Source organism: Pseudophryne corroboree, chromosome 3 (assembly GCF_028390025.1).
Source record: "Pseudophryne corroboree isolate aPseCor3 chromosome 3, aPseCor3.hap2, whole genome shotgun sequence".
NCBI lineage: Eukaryota > Metazoa > Chordata > Amphibia > Anura > Myobatrachidae > Pseudophryne > Pseudophryne corroboree.
The window spans coordinates 322,917,582-322,939,068 of NC_086446.1; the positions used below are offsets into that span (position 1 = coordinate 322,917,582).

General features: G+C 47.1%; 1 protein-coding gene across 1 annotated transcript in view; it reads right to left on the reverse strand.

The window, feature by feature from the left end:
• CCDC47 (coiled-coil domain containing 47) overlaps positions 1-21,487 on the reverse strand; it is a 70,610-nt gene that overhangs the window by 34,068 nt on the left and 15,055 nt on the right. Inside the window, exon 6 of the mRNA XM_063959513.1 lies at positions 19,412-19,477. Within this exon, the coding sequence (XP_063815583.1) occupies positions 19,412-19,477 (66 nt within the window). The remainder of the gene's footprint in view (positions 1-19,411; positions 19,478-21,487) is intronic.

Here is a 21,487-nt window from a genome sequence, read left to right on the forward strand (position 1 = left end):
CAAAAATCAAACACATAATCCCCTGTCATTAGCTAGGAGACAGGAAAAAGACTAATGGAGGAAGGGGAGGAGCAGGGCTATATACCCAAGGTGGGTGGTCCTAAAGTGTTGAAAGGATTCCCTGTCTAAGTCTAGGAATGGGATACAATCCCAAGAGTAAGGGCTGCCATGAAGTAGTGTAGGAGAAAGTAGATTAATAATATCCGTCTACCATATCATTATTATCTTTGACGATTTATATGATAGGAATATAAAGTGAAATAAAGAGGAGTTTTCTGCCTTGGAACACATATACAGGAAGTATTCCTAACTGTGGAACGCACGACATCACAGGAAAACACATCCAGGAAATGATAATAGCACTGGAACGCTCAAAGGAGAGGAAGTTACAGTCCGTGGTTTATACAATGTCCCTATAAAAGAGGTGAATGGGTACAGATCGACTTATCTGCCATCCTGACGAAGCCTCTTGTAGGTGAAACGCGTAGAGCGCAGAACGTATCGATCTCATACAACGCTGCTTAGCGCTAAGAGCAGCGGGTACGGGAATCCGCCGGCGGAATTTGTACCACATCTACCTCAGGGACAGCCTTAATTTTGGACACTGTACACGGAAAGTTCTGTGGAGAAACCATAACGAGGTACTGTACAGCCTGAATTACATGCATACTTATTGAGGCTGGGCTCATAGAGAGAAATAACGATAACAGCACAGCTTTGACCATACTGATTGCACACGGCACTTTCAGTGCTTTAAAGATCATCAGCTGTGAAATAGTCACTTTCCCTCTTCAGGATCACCAGACGTGGAATTTTACTGACTTTAGGGGAAGGAGTAATACTTTTGCATTTTTTCTAGAGGCTGGGCTAACAGAGACACTCTATATATTAGCACAGCTTTGATTATACCAATTGCACACAGCACTTTCAGTGTTTCTAAAAATCATCGGTTGTGAAATATCCACCTTTTTTTCTTCAGGATCATCAGACGTGGAGTGATTATTGCGACTAGCTTATTTATCATTTTAGGGGAAGGAGTAAGTCGCTGAGAAGCGCACCCCCTCTGCAGTTAATTATCTAGAGACTGTATATGCATTTGAAAGAACTGAGCAATATTTGGTGTTAATTCACCTTTTTACGTTACATGTAGTTTGTCTTTTGTTTGTGTTTACCGGTAATAGATTGTTTCACTAGCTCAATATTCATGTTGTTTTTTAACAAACATTAATTATTTTTCTAAATAAAAAACATGTTTGGAAAAATACTTTTGATTCATAATTTTTATTATCCTATAATTTGCGCTGGGGAAATTGTTTTCTTAAGTTTAAATCTCTACTTGTGGGGTTTGGTAGTGACCCCACCTCCTTCAGCAGCATTTCTAGGGAAACTTGCCTTTACTTTTAGCACAGTGTCATTACCCCTTTTTTTTGTTTGAAAGAGCACTTTAGCTGTAAACCATCTGAAATCCACTCTATTAAGTGGTTCCAATGGGACAACTTGAAGGGCCTTTAGGACTAAATTTAAATCCCAAGGCACTGTAGGAGGAACAAAAGGAGATTGAATGCGCAGCATTCCCTGGAAAAAGTGCATACATCCTGTAGGTTGGCAATTTTATTTTGGAACCATACAGTCAATTCTGACACTTGCACTCTCAAGGAAGTCACCTGTAAACTTTTATCCATTCCTGCCTGAAGGAATGCTAGGACCCTGGAACTTTGAAAGACTTGGGGTCAACTTCCATTCACTGCACCATTGTATATAGGCCTGCCATAACAGTGATAATTCGAGCTGAGGAAGGTTTCCTTGCTCTGAATATTGTTTAAATTACCTGTTGTAAGAATCCTTCTGACTTCAGGATAGGCGTCTCAAAATCCACGCCGTCAAACACTGTCGGTCTAAATGTCTGTGATAACAAGGACCCTGCGTCAGTAGATCTGGACGTTGAGGGAGTAGGAATGGAGCATCCATCGACAACCTCTGCAGATCTGTGTACCATTGCCTTCTGAGCCAAGCCGGAACTACATAGGAGGAAACACATAGGCCAAATGAAAGTCCCATCTCACAGACAGGGCATCCACAAAGATTGCTCTGGGATCTTTCATTCTTGACCCGTATGCGAGAACTTTGTTGTTCTTGACGGGACGCCATGAGACATATGTCTGGCAACTCCCAGTTGTCGACAAAAGTTTGGAAAAAACCTCAGAGTGTAGAGCCCATTCACTTGCCTGAATGGCATGTCGAATGAGAAAAACCGCTTCCCAGTTTAGGACTCCGGGAACGAATACTGTGGACAAGGCTGGATGATGAAGTTGTGCCCACTTTAGTGTGTGACTTACCTCTTTCATAGCTTTTTGGCTGCGAGTTCCTACCTGATGGTTGAGGTATACTACTGCCATCACATTGTCCGAGCGGATCTGAACTAGTTTCCCCGAAGGATGTTCTTTGCTTGAAAAATGCCATGTACATGTCCCGAAGTTCCAACATGTTTATTGGCAGGCAACGGTCTTCCTTGGTCCATTGCCCCTGGAAACAACATTTTTCTGACATTGCTCCCCAGCCCTGGAGGCTGGCATACAGTCAGAATTTCCCAATCTGATATCCAAAAGGGTCTCCCTTTGTCCAGATGGGATGTCTGTAGTCACCAGGCTAACAACCTCCTTACTTCCACAGCAAGGACCATAGTCTGCATTTTTATCATCTGATGAAAACCATTCCATTTGGTAAGGATCAAATTTTGCATATGATTAGAAATGAGCATATTCTACCCTGTCGGAAGTTGACACCATCAATCTCATCACATGCCCTGCCGCGTGAATGGATACCTTTTGACTGTGTAGTAGCTTCTGAATCCTTGACTGATCTTTGGATAACTTGTTCAGAGCTAAAATGTACTCTCTGAAGGCTCGAATCCAGCAAAGCCCCTAAGTGAGTCATCCACTGTGGCGGAACCAGAGACTATTTTGCCCAATCTATGAGCCACCCGTGCCTCTGCAGACACGCTACGGTCTGTTGCAGATGACACAGGAGCAAGTCCTGCGACTGTGCCAGAATTAAAAGATCATCGAGGTATGGAAAAATTCTTATCCCCTGCTGGCGGAGATAAGCTGCCATTATCACCATAATCTTGGTAAATACTCCGGGGGCTGTGGCCAACCCGAAAGGTAGGGCCTGGAACTGAAATGATTTTGGAGGATAACGAACCTGAGATAGCACTGATTGGACAGTGCTATAGGAACATGTAGCTAAGCATCCTGGATATCCAGGGATACCATAAAATCCCCTGGCTGCATGGCCAAAATAATGGAATGTAAAATCTCCATATGAAACCAAGGTACCCAAATGTACTTGTTCAGTACTTTGAGATTGAATATGGGCCGGAATGACCCATTTGGCTTCTGAACTAGAAACAGGTTGGAGTAAAAAACCCTGTCCTCGTTGTGCAGGAGGAATTGGAATAATTACTTCTGACTGAAGCAACTTCTGAACTGCCTCTTACAAAGTCCAGGCCTTCGTCTCTACCCAAGACGGGCTGGTACAAAAAAAACCTTTGGAGGAGGGTGTTTCTTGAAAGCAATGCATAACCGAAAGATACCGCTTCCTGGCGACATCTGTTGTACACTGCTGTCAGATCTGAGCAACCTGAAGAAGCCGGGTCCCTCAGGAGGAGGCCCACACCATCAGGCTGATGGCTTATCTTCTGTTTTACAAACAGGTCCTCTGGTAGCCCAATGCTTTTTAGTCTTACCATACTTGTTATATTGGGGCTGTTTGCCATAATTTTTTCCTTTAACTTTTCCCTGAGACCAAAAGGGCCGAAAAGCTGGAACTGTCAATTCTTTACCAACAAGAATATCTCCAGAGAAAGGTAAAGACTCCAAAACCTTTTTAGATTCTGAATCAGCTTTCCATGTACATAGCCAAACCGCTCTGCAAGCGACTAGTGTTGCAGCTGATGTCCTGGAGGCAATTGTAACCATATCCAAAACTGCTTTTTTCAAGAACATTGCAGCCTGTTTTATATGTGCCATATGGGATTTTTGCTCTCTAGATGCCATTGAGAGATTCCCTTCCAGTGCATCAGCCCGGGCAGCCATTGCTTTTGCCATCCAAGCTGAGGCCATGGCCGGTCTTCTGACTGCCCAAGACAGGGGAGAAAAAAAAAAAAAAAGGAGGATTTTGGTACTTACCGATAAATCCATTTCTCTGAATCCTCTAGGGGACACTGGAGCTCTCTTTAGACAGTAGGGGTGTGAAGCTTGCAACCGGAGGTGTGGCACAATCTAAAACTAGTATTGTCTGCACAGCCGGCTCCTCCCCCTTCACATCCCTCCTCCCTCAGTTTGGAAAATTTGACTGAGAGAATAGGACATGATACTAGCGCAAATGGCGAGGAACCGAACCGTACAACCTATCAAACAGCATCCAAGAAACTTCAACTGAAAAACCTAACACTGTTTGTACGAACTGTTTGAACAAGAACCAGAAACACAGCAGGCTGACAGCACCGAGGCCGTCGTCCAGTGTCCCCTAGAGGATTCAGAGAAATGGATTTATCGGTAAGTACCAAAATCCTCTTTTCTCTTTCATCCACTAGGGGACACTGGAGCTCTCTTTAGACAGTAGGGGACGTCCCAAAGGAGGGAGTGCTGTCGGAGGCCTGCAAAACGAAACGCCCAAAGTTAGAACTTCGGACGCAAAGGTATCAAACTTGTAAAATTTCGCGAACGTGTGGGCTGAGGTCCACGTCGCCGCTCTGCAAAGTTGAGTAGTGGAAGCACCTCTGGCAGCCGCCCATGAGGCACCCACTGACCGGGTGGTAGGAGCACCAGTCTGGACCGGAATCTGTTTTCCACAGGAAATATAAGCTTGCCGAATGGCAAGTCTAATCCATCGAGACAGAGACTGCTTAGAAGCCGGCCAACCCTTCTTTGGCCCATCATAAAGGACAAATATATGGTCCGACTTCCTGAAGGACGACGTAACTTGTACGTACACCCGTAAACCTCGGACAACATCCAACGCCACATCTCCATCTGCGGTACCCCGGAAAGATGGGACCACAATTGGTTGGTTTATATGAAAACCGGAAACAACCTTGGGAAGAAAGTCCGCTCTTGTACGGAGTTCCGCCCTACCCTCGTGAAATATTAAAAAGGGGCTCTTACATGATAAGGCTCCCAACTCAGAAACCCGCCTAGCCGAAGCCAAGGCTAGCAATAACGTTACCTTCCAGGAGAGATATTTTAGGTCTGTTCTCGCCAACGGCTCAAAGAGTGTTTATCTCAAAAAGTCCAGCACCAAATTTAAATCCCATGGCACAGTGGGAGGACGAAAAGGGGGCTGTATCCTAAGAACCTACTGTAAAAATGTTTGAACCTCTGGCAAGGATGCCAACCGCCGTTGAAAAAGTATGGAAAGAGCTGAAACCTGAACCTTCAGAGAGCCTAGCCGCAGACCTAACTCTAGGCCGGCCTGAAGGAAAAGTAAAAGTCTGGATAAGTGGAAATTTGTTAAATTCCACCCCCATTCTTCCAAATTCTGTAATAATGCATGGCTGTGACCGGCTTCCTAGCAGCAATCATCGTAGGGATGGCCGTTCTTGGTATCCTTCTGTTCCTTAAGATCCGGGTTTCAATAGCCACGCCATTAAACACAGCCTGTTCAGGTCCGGATGGTGAAACGGTCCCTGAGATAGCAGGTCCTCTCTCTGAGGTAACCGCCAAGGATTGTCCGCTAATAACCCTCTTAGGTCTGAGTACCAACTCCTGCGAGGCCAATCTGGAGCGATTAGAATCGCCCACACCCATTCTCGTTTCAACCGCTTCAGAACCCTGGGTATGAGTGGGAACGGTGGAAAGATGTAAACCTTTTGTAGCACCAAGGAAGTGTTAATCAGTCTACTCCTTCTGCTGCCGAATCTCGTCCTGGACACATATCTGGGCAACTGGTGGTTCTGTCGCGACGCCATTAGATCGACTTGAGGCAGACCCCATCTCCTCACCACCATGTTAAAAATCCGTTGATGCAGGCACCATTCTCCTGGATGCATGTCCTGGCGACTGAGATAATCTGCTTCCCAGTTCTCCACACCTGGAATGAACACTGCCGAGAGGATGAGGTTTCGCCTTTCCACCCACAACAAGATCTTTGTGGCTTCTCTTAACGCCATCCTGCTCTTTGTTCCTCCCTGACGGTTTATGTAAGCCGTCGTTGTGACATTGTCCGACTGTATCCTCACAAACTGACCCCTGACCAGGTCTTCGGCTAGAAGAAGCGCATTGTAAACTGCTCTTAGTTCGAGAATGTTGATGGGCAATCTGCTCTCCAGAAACGTCCATTTTCCTTGAAACTGACAGTCTTCGAAGACGGCACCCCAACCTCTGAGACTGGCGTCTGTCGTCAGGATCCTCCAATCCCAAATGCCGAATCTCTTCCCTGCTGCGAGATTCTTGTGTAATGACCACCAAATCAAAGAGACTCGTACGTGCCGTTAAAGTCGGATTCTTCGATGAAGAAGCCAGTGTGAACCCGCTCCCTGAGCAATTAGGTTCATCTGGAATGGTCGGGAATGAAGTCTGCCGTATTGGAGAGCTTCGAACGACGCCACCATCTTTCCAAGAAGTTGCACACAGAGGTGTAAAGACACTGTCGGTGTCCGTAGTACCTGATCCACCAACTTCTGTATGTCCTGGATCTTGGATCCTGGCAGGAAAATTTTCAATTGCACAGTGTCCAAGATGAGGCCGAGGAATTGAATCCTTTGAGTTGGAATGAGGTTGGATTTCTGGAAGTTCACAATCCACCCGTGTTGAATGAGAAATTGGTGAGATGTCTGAGCATCTTTTATCAGCTTCTCCTGAGAGGCCTTGATCAGAAGATCGTCTAGATAAGGTATTATCGTGACCCCTAATAGCCGCAAACCTGCAACCATGATCGCCATGATCTTCGTGAAGATCCTTGGCGCTGACGATAGACCGAACAGTAGGGCTCTGAATTGGTAATGATCCTTCACCAGTGCAAACCTTAGGTAAGCTTGGTGGGGAGACCAAATTGGAATATGCAGATATGCATCCTTTATGTCCATGGACACCATAAACTCGCCCTGTTCCAAACCTGCAATGACCGACTGGATTGATTCCATCTTGAATTTGTAGATCTTTAAAAACTGGTTTAAAACTTTTAATTGAGTATTGGTCTGACCGTCCAGTCTGGCTTTGGCACGACAAAAAGACTGGAATAGAAACCCGTTCCACTCGGAGAGGCGGGAACTGTAGTAATGACCTCTGACCGTAGTAATTTTTGAATTGCTGTCAGTAGAGCTTTTGCCTTCTGAGGGCACAGAGGCAAACCTGTTGTAAAAAATCGAGTGTGAGGTCTCTGTTGAAAATCCAGTTTGTACCCCTTGGAGATTATGTTGTTTATTCAAAGATCTGGTGAGGTGGTGGCCCAGATATCCCGAAAACTTTCCAGACGTGCGCCCACCAAAGGGGAACCCAGGTGGGTCGGGAGACCGTCATGCCACGGTCTTGTCAACAGGTTTATCCTGTTTTCAAACAGTGACACTCGTTATTAGGCGCAAATTTCCTTCATATATAAATACTGAACACTTAAGAATAAAATAATTGTAATTGCAGCTCCCAACAGGTGATTTGGATTATCACCTAATTGAAGACAATATTATTTGGGATAAATGAGAGCGCAAATGCAATTAATAAAATTGTATATACTTTAATAAATGCACATAATTTATAAAACAAAATATAAATTTATCTGGAAAGTGATAGTGCTTGACACAACCCCAGAGGATTCCACAAGATGTAAATGATCCAGTAATTGCCTGTAAATCAATCGCTGTCTCATGAATTGGTAGCTTTTTCCACTGTATTTGAATAAAGTTCCACAGAATAGTATACGATGTTTTAAGGATAATTGTCTAATGCTCACCGCTGCTGGAGTTCAATAGCAGTAAACTTCTCAATGTCTGATGCAGCGGGGGGAGGAAGAGCATACACCTCTCTGGATCCAAATGCCGTGTGAAGAGAGGGAGAGCGGCTGTCAGCAGCACCGCTCACAGTGTCCCTGTCAGCCCATGCTCCGGGCTCCACAAACGGGGGCGGGCTGATGAGATGTTTCCCAGGACACACGCAGGAGAGAGCGCGGCTGCAGACTAGCAGTGGAACAATGGAGACAGTGACCGGAACAGTGATGTGGACCTCACAGGGGTAGCCTTTACGCGGTTCTCCGCTGTCACAATGTAGCGGTTTCCTCAGAAGGTATGATTGATTTACAGGCAATTACTGGATCATTTACATCTTGTGGAATCCTCTGGGGTTGTGTCAAGCACTATCACTTTCCAGATAAATTTATATTTTGTTTTATAAATTATGTGCATTTATTAAAGTATATACAATTTTATTAATTGCATTTGCGCTCTCATTTATCCCAAATAATATTATCCTGTTTTCTGGTTGCTGCCTGTGCGCGACCTCTACCTCTGCCTCCACGTACTTGTGTACCAAAACCCTCTTCCTCGGGCTCGAAAGGACTGCAATCTAAATGAAGGAAACGCTGGTCCCGAATAACCTCTCCTACCCTGCGGCGCGGTTCTCGTATAAGGAGTAGGCAGAAAGGCGGATTTCCCCGCTGTAGCCTGCGAAATCCACTTGTCCAATTCTGAACCGAAAAGCATCTCACCCCCAAAGGGGATGGATTCTACCGCCTTCTTGGTGTCAGAGTCTCCGTGCCAATCTCTGAGCCATAAAATCCACCTAGCCGATATGGCCGAAGCGGAAATACGTGATGCTATTCTGCTGAGATCCTTTGAGGCTTGGCACAAGTATGAAGCAGATTCGCCAATTGGGTAATCTCTTCCAAACTATTTTCCTCCTCAATAGCCTGTACAATACGCCCAGACCATGCGCCCATGGCCTTGTTGACCCAAGCACATACGATCGCAGATCTCTGTGCTGCACCTGCTGCTACGAAAATTGACTTTAAAGCTGTGTCAACCTTACGATCCGAAGCATCCTTTAAAGTTGTTACATTAGGTATTGGTAAAATTGTCTTCTTGGACAACCTTCCTAGGGAAGCATGCACTACTGGTGGATTCTCCCACTTATCCATGACAGCCTTGGGAAGGGGGTAAGCCATCTGAAACCTCTTCGGAAATTGAAAGCGTTTGTCCGGCTGTTTCCAAGCCTCCTCCATTTGAGATTGGAGGGATTTAGGAATGGGAAACACGGCTGAACGCGGCCTTTGAGATTCGAATAAATCGAATTCTTCCGGCTCCTTTACGTCGTCTGCCTTAAAGTTTAGGATCTCCTTCACCGCTTCAATTAAGGACTCAATACCCGAGATTGCCGTGTCCTCTTCTGGAAAATCGGCGTCTAGGGTAGATTCAATTAACTCACCTTCCTCCGTATCAATGAGAAGACCCTCTTCTTCCTCTGTTTCCGGTATAACAGGAAGAGGTCTTTTAACTGCCTTGCGCACATTCGTTTCTGCATGTGCAGGTGGCGTTAACTTGATGAGAAATTCCTCCATCATCTTAAGAGAATCCCACAGCCCATTCCACTTGCGTGATTCTGCCATCTCCTTGGAGATTCTATGTGCAAGGTTGTCTTCCCATGACAGAGTCGGAGCACTGCTCTCACGTGTGGCGTCCTTGTCAACGCAGGAGTCGCACACCCCCGGAGCTGCCAACCCGCGTGCTCTTCTTGTTGCATTTCGTACAAACATAACAGGTCTTAGAAGTCTTGGTTGGTGCTTTAGACATGTTATATATGTATATATAAACCCCGTACCAGGGGATTACGCAGCTTTTTCACGCTTTAAACTAGGAAGCGAAAAACTGAGAGATGACGGAAATGAAGGTATCGGATCCGACTGGGATTACCTGTCCCTTGTATATGTAAACAAAGGGAGCAGGTCAATTAAATTGTAGAATGTGTAAAAATAAAAATAAAAAATAATACACCAGCCGACTAGTAACCTCCACACCCCAACCGTAAATCAGCCGCGATGGTAGAGTTGGTATCCGCCTTCTTCCGTATATTTTCACCAGGGTCTTTGAAATAGAATGCCCTTGAAAATATAAGTAGTATTATAAATATGAGTACTTTGCAGGAGATCCTCGCCTATCTAAAATATAGACTATACCAGCAGAGGGCGCTGTTAGCCCTTTTTTCTGTGATATGGCTTATAACATAAAAAATGGACAGCAGGGGGAGCTATTACTGCGATAAAGAGACCCCTGTCTTCATATGGGAGGGAGACGGGGGAGTGGATCCTACCCCTCAAGCTGGCGCCTGAATCGGAACAATGGCCGCCACTGAACATTTTATCATGAAGGGGGGGGGTTTCACTCTACCACCATCTCCCCAGTATTATCGTCTAATTGCGTGTCCAAGTGCCGCATCTGACGCCCGGCAGCGCGTGCTGTGGGACCCGTCACATCCAGTACCACAGCGGCATAGCCCGTGACTTCTTACCTGATACTCCTTGGTATCCCCACTGTGCGCTCCGGACAGCGCGCACGCTGCGGGACCGCTCTCATCCAGTCCCACAACGGCGCCCACCGGAGAGGAGAGAGGCTGCCCTGCGCACTGCATCCCGCGCGACCGAGGTTTCTCCTCAGCCGCGCGTAACTAAGCGACCCAGCTCTGGCCAGCGCGCACTACGGGACCCCACTCACCCAGTCCCCCCGCGGTGCAGCTCCTGCTTGTGTAAGTTAAGCTTCCTAACTAAAAACTAAATAGCAGTTATTAAGGGAATCCTATGACTCTGCTAAGGCCCTGTATAAAAACCAGTACTCGCTGTTATTTGCCCTGTGTGCAGAGAATCTCCTGTGGAGAGATGCAGATCCCTTCAAAAGGGATCGTTGTCTCCCCCAATGTAAGTAGCTTTGTCCCCCTTCTTTAGGTTGACGCAGCTATCTGTAAGAAATGTTTTAGTCAGGAGCCAAGATGCTCCACGTGCTGTCCCTCCAGCACAATTTTCCAAACTGAGGGAGGAGAGATGTGAAGGGGGAGGAGCCGGCTGTGCAGACAATACTAGTTTTAGATTGTGCCACACCTCCGGTTGCAAGCTTCACACCCCTACTGTCTAAAGAGAGCTCCAGTGTCCCCTAGTGGACGAAAGAGAAATGGGTTGTTGTTTTTTTATTAAACCATCCACTCTCCTATTCGTGACATTTAATGATGTTGAAAACAGAGGTAAAGTAGATTTTTGCACTAATTATGCGTGTCTACTTTGGGGGCCACCTCCCTCTTTAAACAATTCCCAGCTGGAAGAGGATAATTGGAATTCCATTTCTTATGGGGCGTCGCCCAAGCCTCTTCCCTGATTTCCGTCAGCTGATCTGACCCAGGAAACTCATCTGTTTTGGAACATTTAAACACAGGTGATTCTTGTAAGGATAGAATGGCTTCCATTACCTTTTAACTCAGGTATGTCCACTGAGCTGAGCCTTCCTCCTCCGCTTCGTATACAGAACTAGAATTTAATGAGCCCTCATCCTCCCCTGAAACATGTGTAGACTGTGAAAATGTAGTTTACTTACCACTGGCTTTTCCGCCTGTCTCTTTTGAGCAACTGCTCCTTCCCCTGCTGGAATATAAACCGCAAGTGGAAGCTGCATGTAAGGGTTAATCGTGTAACCTATTCCTGGTACAGAAGTTGGAATTATCCGTCAGCTATACCGGATAATGTTTGTGTGAACATAACCCCAGGGGCATTAACTTGCACCTGTTTCTGTGTATTTTTTAAAGACCTTGGTGAAAGCTAAAACAATTTGCACACAACCACCTGAGATGTTAACCCAACTTTGAGTTAGTGTTGCTGACAGTGTATTTACCTCACCTTTGCCGCTCTTAGACATGATAAATAAATAAGAATTTACTCACCAGTAATTCTATTTCTCGTAGTCCGTAGTGGATGCTGGGGACTCCGTAAAGACCATGGGAAATAGCGGCTCCGCAGGAGACTGGGCACAACTAAGAAAGATTTAGGACTACCTGGTGTGCACTGGCTCCTCTTTCTATGCCCCTCCTCCAGACCTCAGTTAGGAAACTGTGCCCGGAAGAGCTGACACAATAAGGAAAGGATTTTGGAATCCCGGGTAAGACTCATACCAGCCACACCAATCACACCGTACAACTCGTGATACTATACCCAGTGAACAGTATGAATAACAACTGAGCCTCTCAAACAGATGGCTCCAAACAATAACCCTTTAGTTAGGCAATAACTATATACAAGTATTGCAGACAATCCGCACTTGGGATGGGCGCCCAGCATCCACTACGGACTACGAGAAATAGAATTACCGGTGAGTAAATTCTTATTTTCTCTGACGTCCTAGTGGATGCTGGGGACTCCGTAAGGACCATGGGGATTATACCAAAGCTCCCAAACGGGCGGGAGAGTGCGGATGACTCTGCAGCACCGAATGAGCAAACTCAAGGTCCTCCTCAGCCAGGGTATCAAACTTGTAGAATTTAGCAAATGTGTTTGAACCCGACCAAGTAGCAGCTCGGCAAAGTTGTAAAGCAGAGACCCCTCGGGCAGCCGCCCAAGAAGAGCCCACTTTCCTCGTGGAATGGGCTTTTACAGATTTAGGATGCAGCAGTCCAGCCGCAGAATGTGCAAGTTGAATCGTACTACAGATCCAGCGAGCAATAGACTGCTTTGAAGCAGGAGCACCCAGCTAAATAGCGAGTCAGTTTTCCTGACTCCAGCCGTCCTGGAAACATAGATTTTCAGGGCCCTGACTACGTCCAGTAACTTGGAATCCTCCAAATCCTTAGTAGCCGCAGGCACCACAATAGGTTGGTTCAAATGAAAAGCTGATACCACCTTAGGAAGAAATTGGGGACGAGTCCTCAATTCCGCCCTATCCATATGGAAAATCAGATAAGGGCTTTTACATGACAAAGCCGCCAATTCTGACACACGCCTGGCCGAAGCCAAGGCCAACAGCATGACCACTTTCCACGTGAGATATTTTAGTTCCACGGTTTTAAGTGGCTCAAACCTATGTGGCTTAAGGAAATTCAATACCACGTTGAGATCCCAAGGTGCCACTGGAGGCACAAAAGGGGGCTGAATATGCAGCACTCCTTTAACAAACGTCTGAACTTCAGGCAGTGAAGCCAGTTCTTTTTGGAAGAAAAATCGACAGAGCCGAAATCTGGACCTTAATGGAACCCAATTTTAGGCCCAGACACCCCCTGACTGTAGGAAGTGCAGAAATCGACCCAGCTGAAATTCCTCCGTTTGGGGCCCTTCTGGCCTCACACCACGCAACATATTTTCGCCATATGCGGTGATAATGGTTTGCGGTCACCTCCTTCCTAGCTTTAATCAGCGTAGGGATGACTTCCTCCGGAATGCCCTTTTCCTTCAGGACCCGGCGTTCAACAGCCATGCCGTCAAACGCAGCCGCGGTAAGTCTTGGAACAGACAGGGTCCCTGCAGCAGCAGGTCCTGTCTGAGCGGCAGAGGCCATGGGTCCTCTGAGATCATTTCTTGAAGTTCTGGGTACCAAACTCTTCTTGGCCAATCCGGAACCACAAGTATAGTTCTTACTCCTCTCCTTCTTATTATTCTCAGTACCTTGGGTATGAGAGGCAGAGGAGGGAACACATAAACCGACTGGTACACCCACGGTGTCACTAGAGCGTCCACAGCTATCGCCTGAGGGTCCCTTGACCTGGCGCATTATCTTTTTAGCTTTTTGTTGAGGCGGGACACCATCATGTCCACCTGTGGCCTTTCCCGACGATTTACAATCAGCTGGAAGACTTCTGGATGAAGTCCCCACTCTCCCGGGTGGAGGTCGTGCCTGCTGAGGAAGTCTGCTTCCCAGTTGTCCACTCCGGGAATGAACACTGCTGACAGTGCTACCACGTGATTTTCCGCCCATCGGAGAATCCTTGTGGCTTCTGCCATCGCCATCCTGCTTCTTGTGCCGCCCTGTCGGTTTACATGGGCGACCGCCGTGATGTTGTCTGACTGGATCAGCACCGGCTGGTGTTGAAGCAGGGGTCTTGCTTGACTTAGGGCATTGTAAATGGCCCTTAGTACCAGAATATTTATGTGTAGGGAAGTCTCCTGACTTGTCCATAGTCCTTGGAAGTTTCTTCCCTGTGTGATTGCCCCCCAACCTCGAAGGCTGGCATCCGTGGTCACCAGGACCCAGTCCTGTATGCCGAATCTGCGGCCCTCTAGAAGATGAGCACTCTGCAGCCACCACAACAGCGACACCCTGGTCCTTGGAGACAGGGTTATCAGCCGATGCATCTGAAGATGCGATCCGGACCACTTGTCCAACAGATCCCACTGAAAGATCCTTGCATGGAACCTACCGAATGGAATTGCTTCGTAAGAAGCCACCATCTTTCCCAGGACTCGCGTGCAGTGGTGCACAGACACCTGTTTTAGTTTTAGGAGGTCTCTGACTAGAGATGACAACTCCTTGGCCTTCTCCTCCGGGAGAAACACTTTTTTCTGTTCTGTGTCCAGAACCATCCCCAGGAACAGTAGACGCGTTGTAGGAACCAGCTGCGACTTTGGAATATTCAGGATCTAGCCGTGCTGTTGTAGCACTTCCCGAGCTAGTGCTACTCCGATCAACAACTGTTCCCTGGACCTCGCCTTTATAAGGAGATCGTCCAAGTACGGGATAATTAAAACTCCCTTTTTCCGAAGGAGTATCATCATTTCGGCCATTACCTTGGTAAAGACCCTCGGTGCCGTGGACAGACCAAACGGCAACGTCTGGAATTGATAATGACAGTCCCGTACCACAAATCTGAGGTACTCCTGGTGAGGAGGGTAAATGGGGACATGCAGGTAAGCATCCTTGATGTCCAGTGATACCATGTAATCCCCCTCGTCCAGGCTTGCAATCACCGCCCTGAGTGATTCCATCTTGAACTTGAACCTTCTTATATAAGTGTTCAAGGATTTTAAATTTAAAATAGGTCTCACCGAACCGTCCGGTTTCGGTACCACAAACATTGTGGAATAGTAACCCCGTCCTTGTTGAAGGAGGGGTACCTTGATTATCACCTGCTGAGAATACAGCTTGTGAATCGCCTCCAGCACTGCCTCCCTGTCCAGGGGAGCTGTCGGCAAGGCAGATTTGAGGAAACGGCGAGGGGGAGACGTCTCGAATTCCAGCTTGTACCCCTGAGATACTACTTGTAGAATCCAGGGATCCACCCGTGAGCGGGCCCACTGGTCGCTGAAGTTCTTGAGGCGGGCCCCCACCGTAACTGGCTCCGCCTGTGGAGCCCCAGCATCATGCGGTGGACTTAGAGGAAGCGGGGGAGGACTTTTGTTCCTGGGAACTGGCTGTATGTTGCAGCTTTTTCCCTCTACCTCTGCCTCTGGGCAGAAAGGACGCGCCTCTAACCCGCTTGCCTTTCTGGGGCCGAAAGGACTGTACCTGATAATACGGTGCTTTCTTTGGCTGTGAGGGAACATGGGGTAAAATGCTGACTTCCCAGCTGTCGCTGTGGAAACGAGGTCCGAGAGACCATCCCCAAACAACTCCTCACCCTTGTAAGGCAAAACTTCCATGTGCCTTTTAGAATCTGCATCTCCTGTCCACTGCAGAGTCCACAATCCTCTCCTGGCAGAAATGGACATTGCGTTTATTTTAGATGCCAGCCAGCAAATATCCCTCTGTGCATCTCTCATGTATAGGACAGCGTCTTTAATATGCTCTACGGTTAGCAATATAGTGTCCCTGTCTAGGGTATCAATGTTTTATGACAGGGAATCTGACCACGCAGCTGCAGCACTGCACATCCATGCTGAAGCAATAGCCGGTCTCAGTATAATTCCTGAGTGTGTATATACAGACTTCAGGATAGCCTCCTGCTTTCTATCCGCAGGCTCCTTTAGGGCGGCCGTGTCCGGAGACGGTAGTGCCACCTTTTTTGACAGACGTGTGAGCGCTTTATCCACCCTAGGGGATGTCTCCCAACGTGACCTGTCCTCTGGCGGGAAAGGGTACGCCATTAGTAACTTTTTAGAAATTACCAGTTTCTTATCGGGGGAAGCCCACGCTTCTTCACACACTTCATTTAATTCATCAGATGGGGGAAAAACCACTGGTAGCTTTTTCTCCCCAAACATAATACCCTTTTTTGTGGTACCTGGGGTAATATCAGAAATGTGCAACACATTTTTCATTGCCGTAATCATATAACGAGTGGCTCTATTGGAATGTACACTAGTCTCATCGTCGTCGACACTGGAGTCAGTATCCGTGTCGACATCTGTGTCTGCCATCTGAGGTAGTGGGCGTTTTAGAGCCCCTGATGGCTTTTGAGACGCCTGGGCAGGCACGGGCTGAGAAACCGGCTGTCCCACATCTGCTATGTCGTCAAACCTTTTATGTAAGGAGTTGACACGGTCGCGTAATTCCTTCCACATGTCCATCCATCACATTTATCGGCACCTGCTCCGCCTCCACATAAGCCTCCTCATCAAGCATGTCGACACAGCCGTACCGACACACCGCACACACACAGGGAATGCTCTGACTGAGGACAGGACCCCACCAAGTCCTTTGGGGAGACAGAGAGAGTATGCCAGCACACACCAGAGCGCTATATAATACAGGGATACACACTACACACAGTGATTTGTCCCCTATAGCTGCTATAATACACAAGTTTGCGCCTAAATTTAGTGCCCCCCCTCTCTTTTTTACCCTATGGAGTCTGGAAACTGCAGGGGAGAGCCTGGGGAGCTGTCTTCCAGCGGAGCTGTGAGAGGAAATGGCGCCAGTGTGCTGAGGGAGATAGCCCCGCCCCCTTCACGGCGGACTTCTCCCGCTTTTTTCTGGATATTTTTGGCAGGGGATTTTACACATATATAGTCTTCCTGACTATATTATGTGTTTATTTGCCAAGCTAAGGTATTTATATTGCAGCCCAGAGCGCCCCCCCCCCCCCCAGCGCCCTGCACCAATCAGTGACCGGAGTGTGAGGTGTGCATGGGGAGCAATGGCGCACAGCTGCAGTGCTGTGCGCTACCTTAATGAAGACCGGAGTCTTCAGCCGCCGATTTTCTGGACGTTCTTCTTGCTTCTGGCTCTGCAAGGGGGACGGCGGCGCTGCTCCGGGACCGGACGACCGAGGCTGGGCCTGTGTTCGATCCCTCTGGAGCTAATGGTGTCCAGTAGCCTAAGAAGCCCAAGCTAGCTGCAAGCAGGTAGGTTCGCTTCTTCTCCCCTCAGTCCCTCGAAGCAGTGAGTCTGTTGCCAGCAGATCTCACTGAAAATAAAAAACCTAAATATACTTTCTTTCTAAGAGCTCAGGTGAGCCCCTAGTGTGCATCCAGCTAGGCCGGGCACAAAATTCTAACTGAGGTCTGGAGGAGGGGCATAGAGGGAGGAGCCAGTGCACACCAGGTAGTCCTAAATCTTTCTTAGTTGTGCCCAGTCTCCTGCGGAGCCGCTATTCCCCATGGTCCTTACGGAGTCCCCAGCATCCACTAGGACGTCAGAGAAATCAACAGTTACAGTGTACTACACATTTTGGGAGTGTAATCACCTTAATATTTGTTAAAGTGACATACAATCCGACCCTACCCTGCTAGCACCAGCATTGAGGATCGGCATAGAAAAAAACTGACAGAATTTATAGTCAAGTCAACAATCACACTAGCAGTCAGTCACATGTTATACATTAGTATAATAAGCAATATGAGCACATAATCAACTACAAATACATTCCAAATATGTAGAACATATTACTGCATCCTTATAAAAAAAGATCTAACCGTATTCAGACGCATAGCGAAAGAAGACGACAGTAATAGTATACAGACTCATATGCCATAGGCACTTATCTAACTATTCATACTCAAAAGGTAGATAGAGACTTATTGCTGTATTACCCACTCAGAGTGGGATACAGGGAGACTCACCCAGCTTCCAGGACCAATCAATACGTTTGCGAACGCTGAGTGGATCCAGACACTCAAGTGTACACCCCCGCTTTATGAACCTATGGTGAACACAGACACCCAGGGGACACTGACGCACCAGTCACAGCGTCTCAGACAGAAGCGGGAAACACAGTTCATGGTGGGAGACTCAGAGGAAACTGGTCATGAACTGGGGGAAGGGGCGACCAGGAGAGTGTCTGACTCCCCACCCTAGGGATCGCGGCCTCATACTATTCCTGGAGCCTATGATCCCTAAGGCCTAGTGCTGGTGCACCCGCGGTGGCAGCCGCGTCAGCGACTGTTTGGTGGTCTCCTCCCAAAACAGTGCGGCTGTGTCCGTATTCCCCTTCTAAGCGGAACCGATGCCTTATCTTCTCCCTGTGCTCCGGCCACAGCCTGGTAACGTCTGCTGGACCTGACAGTATATCCAACACAGACGCCCGTTGAAACAGCACTGTACTCGTGGGTAAGCGTTGTTGCAACCCGGTGAAGAGTTGTTGGAGTGACTCTTTCTAAGGTACATATAAGCCGCGTTTTAGAAAGATCACTCAAGAAAAGAAAAAAAAAAATTAGTAAGACTATAAAAATAAAATAAGAAAGCTTATGGCTGCTAAAAACCAGCAGCCCTTATACCATGGTCCGGCTCCTGCCACACCAAACAAAAAAATTATTTGCCTGAGCCAGGAGGCGGGGATATATGGAAGGGCCTGTTGCATGCTGGGAGGCCGAAAAGCTTTGACCGACTGGTGCAAATCCGCTGTCGCTTCATCATATCCCAATGTTATCCTGTGGATAACCTGTGGACCCTGCCGGAGAAATGGTACATTACAGTGTTTACCAGCATTAGACGCATAATATAGACATACTGCGGATCATTTTAATCAGAAGAGTTTCCTTGTGCGTCTCATTCACATAGCGGTGCGAACAAGACAGGGGGGGGGGGGTGAAATGCACAAAACGACTCTCGGCGTTAGTAAATGCACTCACAACTAGGCGCGACTACAAGGACTGTTTAACGTAACTGCAGCAATGAAGTAGGAGGACACATCTGTATATGGTTGACCGAATGTGAATTCAAAGTCCCACTGCAAAGGTGTTCGGTACAGGAGATTAACACTCGCTATGTCCTCACGATAATGCGGACACCGGGATCCTGACAGGTGTAATGATAGTTAGATGCCAGTAACAAAAAGAAAAAATATATAAAAGTATAAAAATAAAAATATATAATATTTTTTAAATGTCTCTAAAAATAGGAAGAGGTTGGCTGTGATGGTTGAGCCAACCACAGAAATACTCATCTATTAATAGCAAGTAGACAAATATAGATCAGGAAACAGCTAGAAACTGGCACTGCAGTAAATCTTGACCGGCTAGGCTAGTTAGCAAATTGAACATTCATGAGGAGACACTGTATATGCCAGTAAAAGTACCCATTACATACCACTTGATCACAAGCTGGGCGCATCATGCGAGCCAATACATTAAGCAAATCCTGGCGTTTCAAAAACTAGAGAAAAAAAAAAAAAAAAAAAAAAGGGTCAACAGAGACCGTAAAATGTCTATTATAACGGTTTACACATGGAAATAAGGCATACAGGTGGTGTTATCAGTATCTTACCAAACAGTAGCACATAAATCTAAGTTTTAGCAAATGGGCACAGCTTGGTTTTTATTACGACATAGATCTAGCCACAAAAGCTATTTAAGAATTTGCCAAAGAGCAGATGTGAAATTATAAGAATTTACTTACCGATAATTCTATTTCTCATAGTCCGTAGTGGATGCTGGGGACTCCGAAAGGACCATGGGGAATAGCGGCTCCGCAGGAGACTGGGCACAAAGTAAAAGCTTTAGGACCAGCTGGTGTGCACTGGCTCCTCCCCCTATGACCCTCCTCCAAGCCTCAGTTAGGATACTGTGCCCGGACGAGCGTACACAATAAGGAAGGATTTTGAATCCCGGGTAAGACTCATACCAGCCACACCAATCACACCGTACAACTTGTGATCTGAACCCAGTTAACAGCATGATAACAGAAGGAGCCTCTGAAAAGATGGCTCACAACAACAATAACCCGATTTTTGTAACAATAACTATGTACAAGTAATGCAGACAATCCGCACTTGGGATGGGCGCCCAGCATCCACTACGGACTATGAGAAATAGAATTATCGGTAAATAAATTCTTATTTTCTCTAACGTCCTAGTGGATGCTGGGGACTCCGAAAGGACCATGGGGATTATACCAAAGCTCCCAAACGGGCGGGAGAGTGCGAATGACTCTGCAGCACCGAATGAGAGAACTCCAGGTCCTCCTCAGCCAGGGTATCAAATTTGTAGAATTTAGCAAACGTGTTTGCCCCTGACCAAGTAGCTGCTCGGCAAAGTTGTAAAGCCGAGACCCCTCGGGCAGCCGCCCAAGATGAGCCCACTTTCCGTGTGGAATGGGCTTTTACAGATTTTGGCTGTGGCAGGCCTGCCACAGAATGTGCAAGCTGAATTGTACTACAAATCCAACGAGCAATCGTCTGCTTAGAAGCAGGAGCACCCAGCTTGTTGGGTGCATACAGGATAAACAGCGAATCAGATTTTCTGACTCCAGCCGTCCTGGAAACATATTTTCAGGGCCCTGACTACGTCCAGCAACTTGGAATCCTCCAAGTCGCTAGTAGCCGCAGGCACCACAATAGGCTGGTTTAAGTGAAATGCTGAAAACCACCTTAGGAAGAAATTGAGGACGAGTCCTCAATTCTGCCCTGTCCGTATGAAAAATTAGGTAAGGGCTTTTATAGGATAAAGCCGCCAATTCTGAGACACGCCTGGCTGAAGCCAGGGCTAACAGCATTACCACTTTCCATGTGAGATATTTTAAGTCCACAGTGGTGAGTGGTTCAAACCAATGTGATTTTAGGAATCCCAAAACTACATTGAGATCCCAAGGTGCCACTGGAGGCACAAAAGGAGGCTGTATATGCAGTACTCCCTTGACAAACGTCTGAACTTCAGGAACAGAAGCCAGTTCTCTTTGGAAGAATATTGACAGGGCCGAAATTTGAACCTTAATGGACCCTAATTTGAGGCCCATAGACAGTCCTGTTTGCAGGAAATGCAGGAAACGACCCAGTTGAAATTCCTCTGTAGGGGCCTTCCTGGCCTCGCACCACGCAACATATTTACGCCAAATACGGTGATAATGTTGTATGGTTACATCCTTCCTGGCTTTGATCAGGGTAGGGATGACTTCATCCGGAATGCCTTTTTCCTTCAGGATCCGGCGTTCAACCGCCATGCCGTCAAACGCAGCCGCGGTAAGTCTTGGAACAGACATGGTCCCTGCTGGAGCAGGTCCTTTCTTAGAGGTAGAGGCCACGGGTCTTCCGTGAGCATCTCTTGAATTTCCGGGTACCAAGTCCTTCTTGGCCAATCCGGAGCCACGAGTATAGTCTTTACTCCTCTCCTTCTTATGATTCTCAGTACTTTTGGTATGAGAGGAAGAGGAGGGAACACATACACTGAC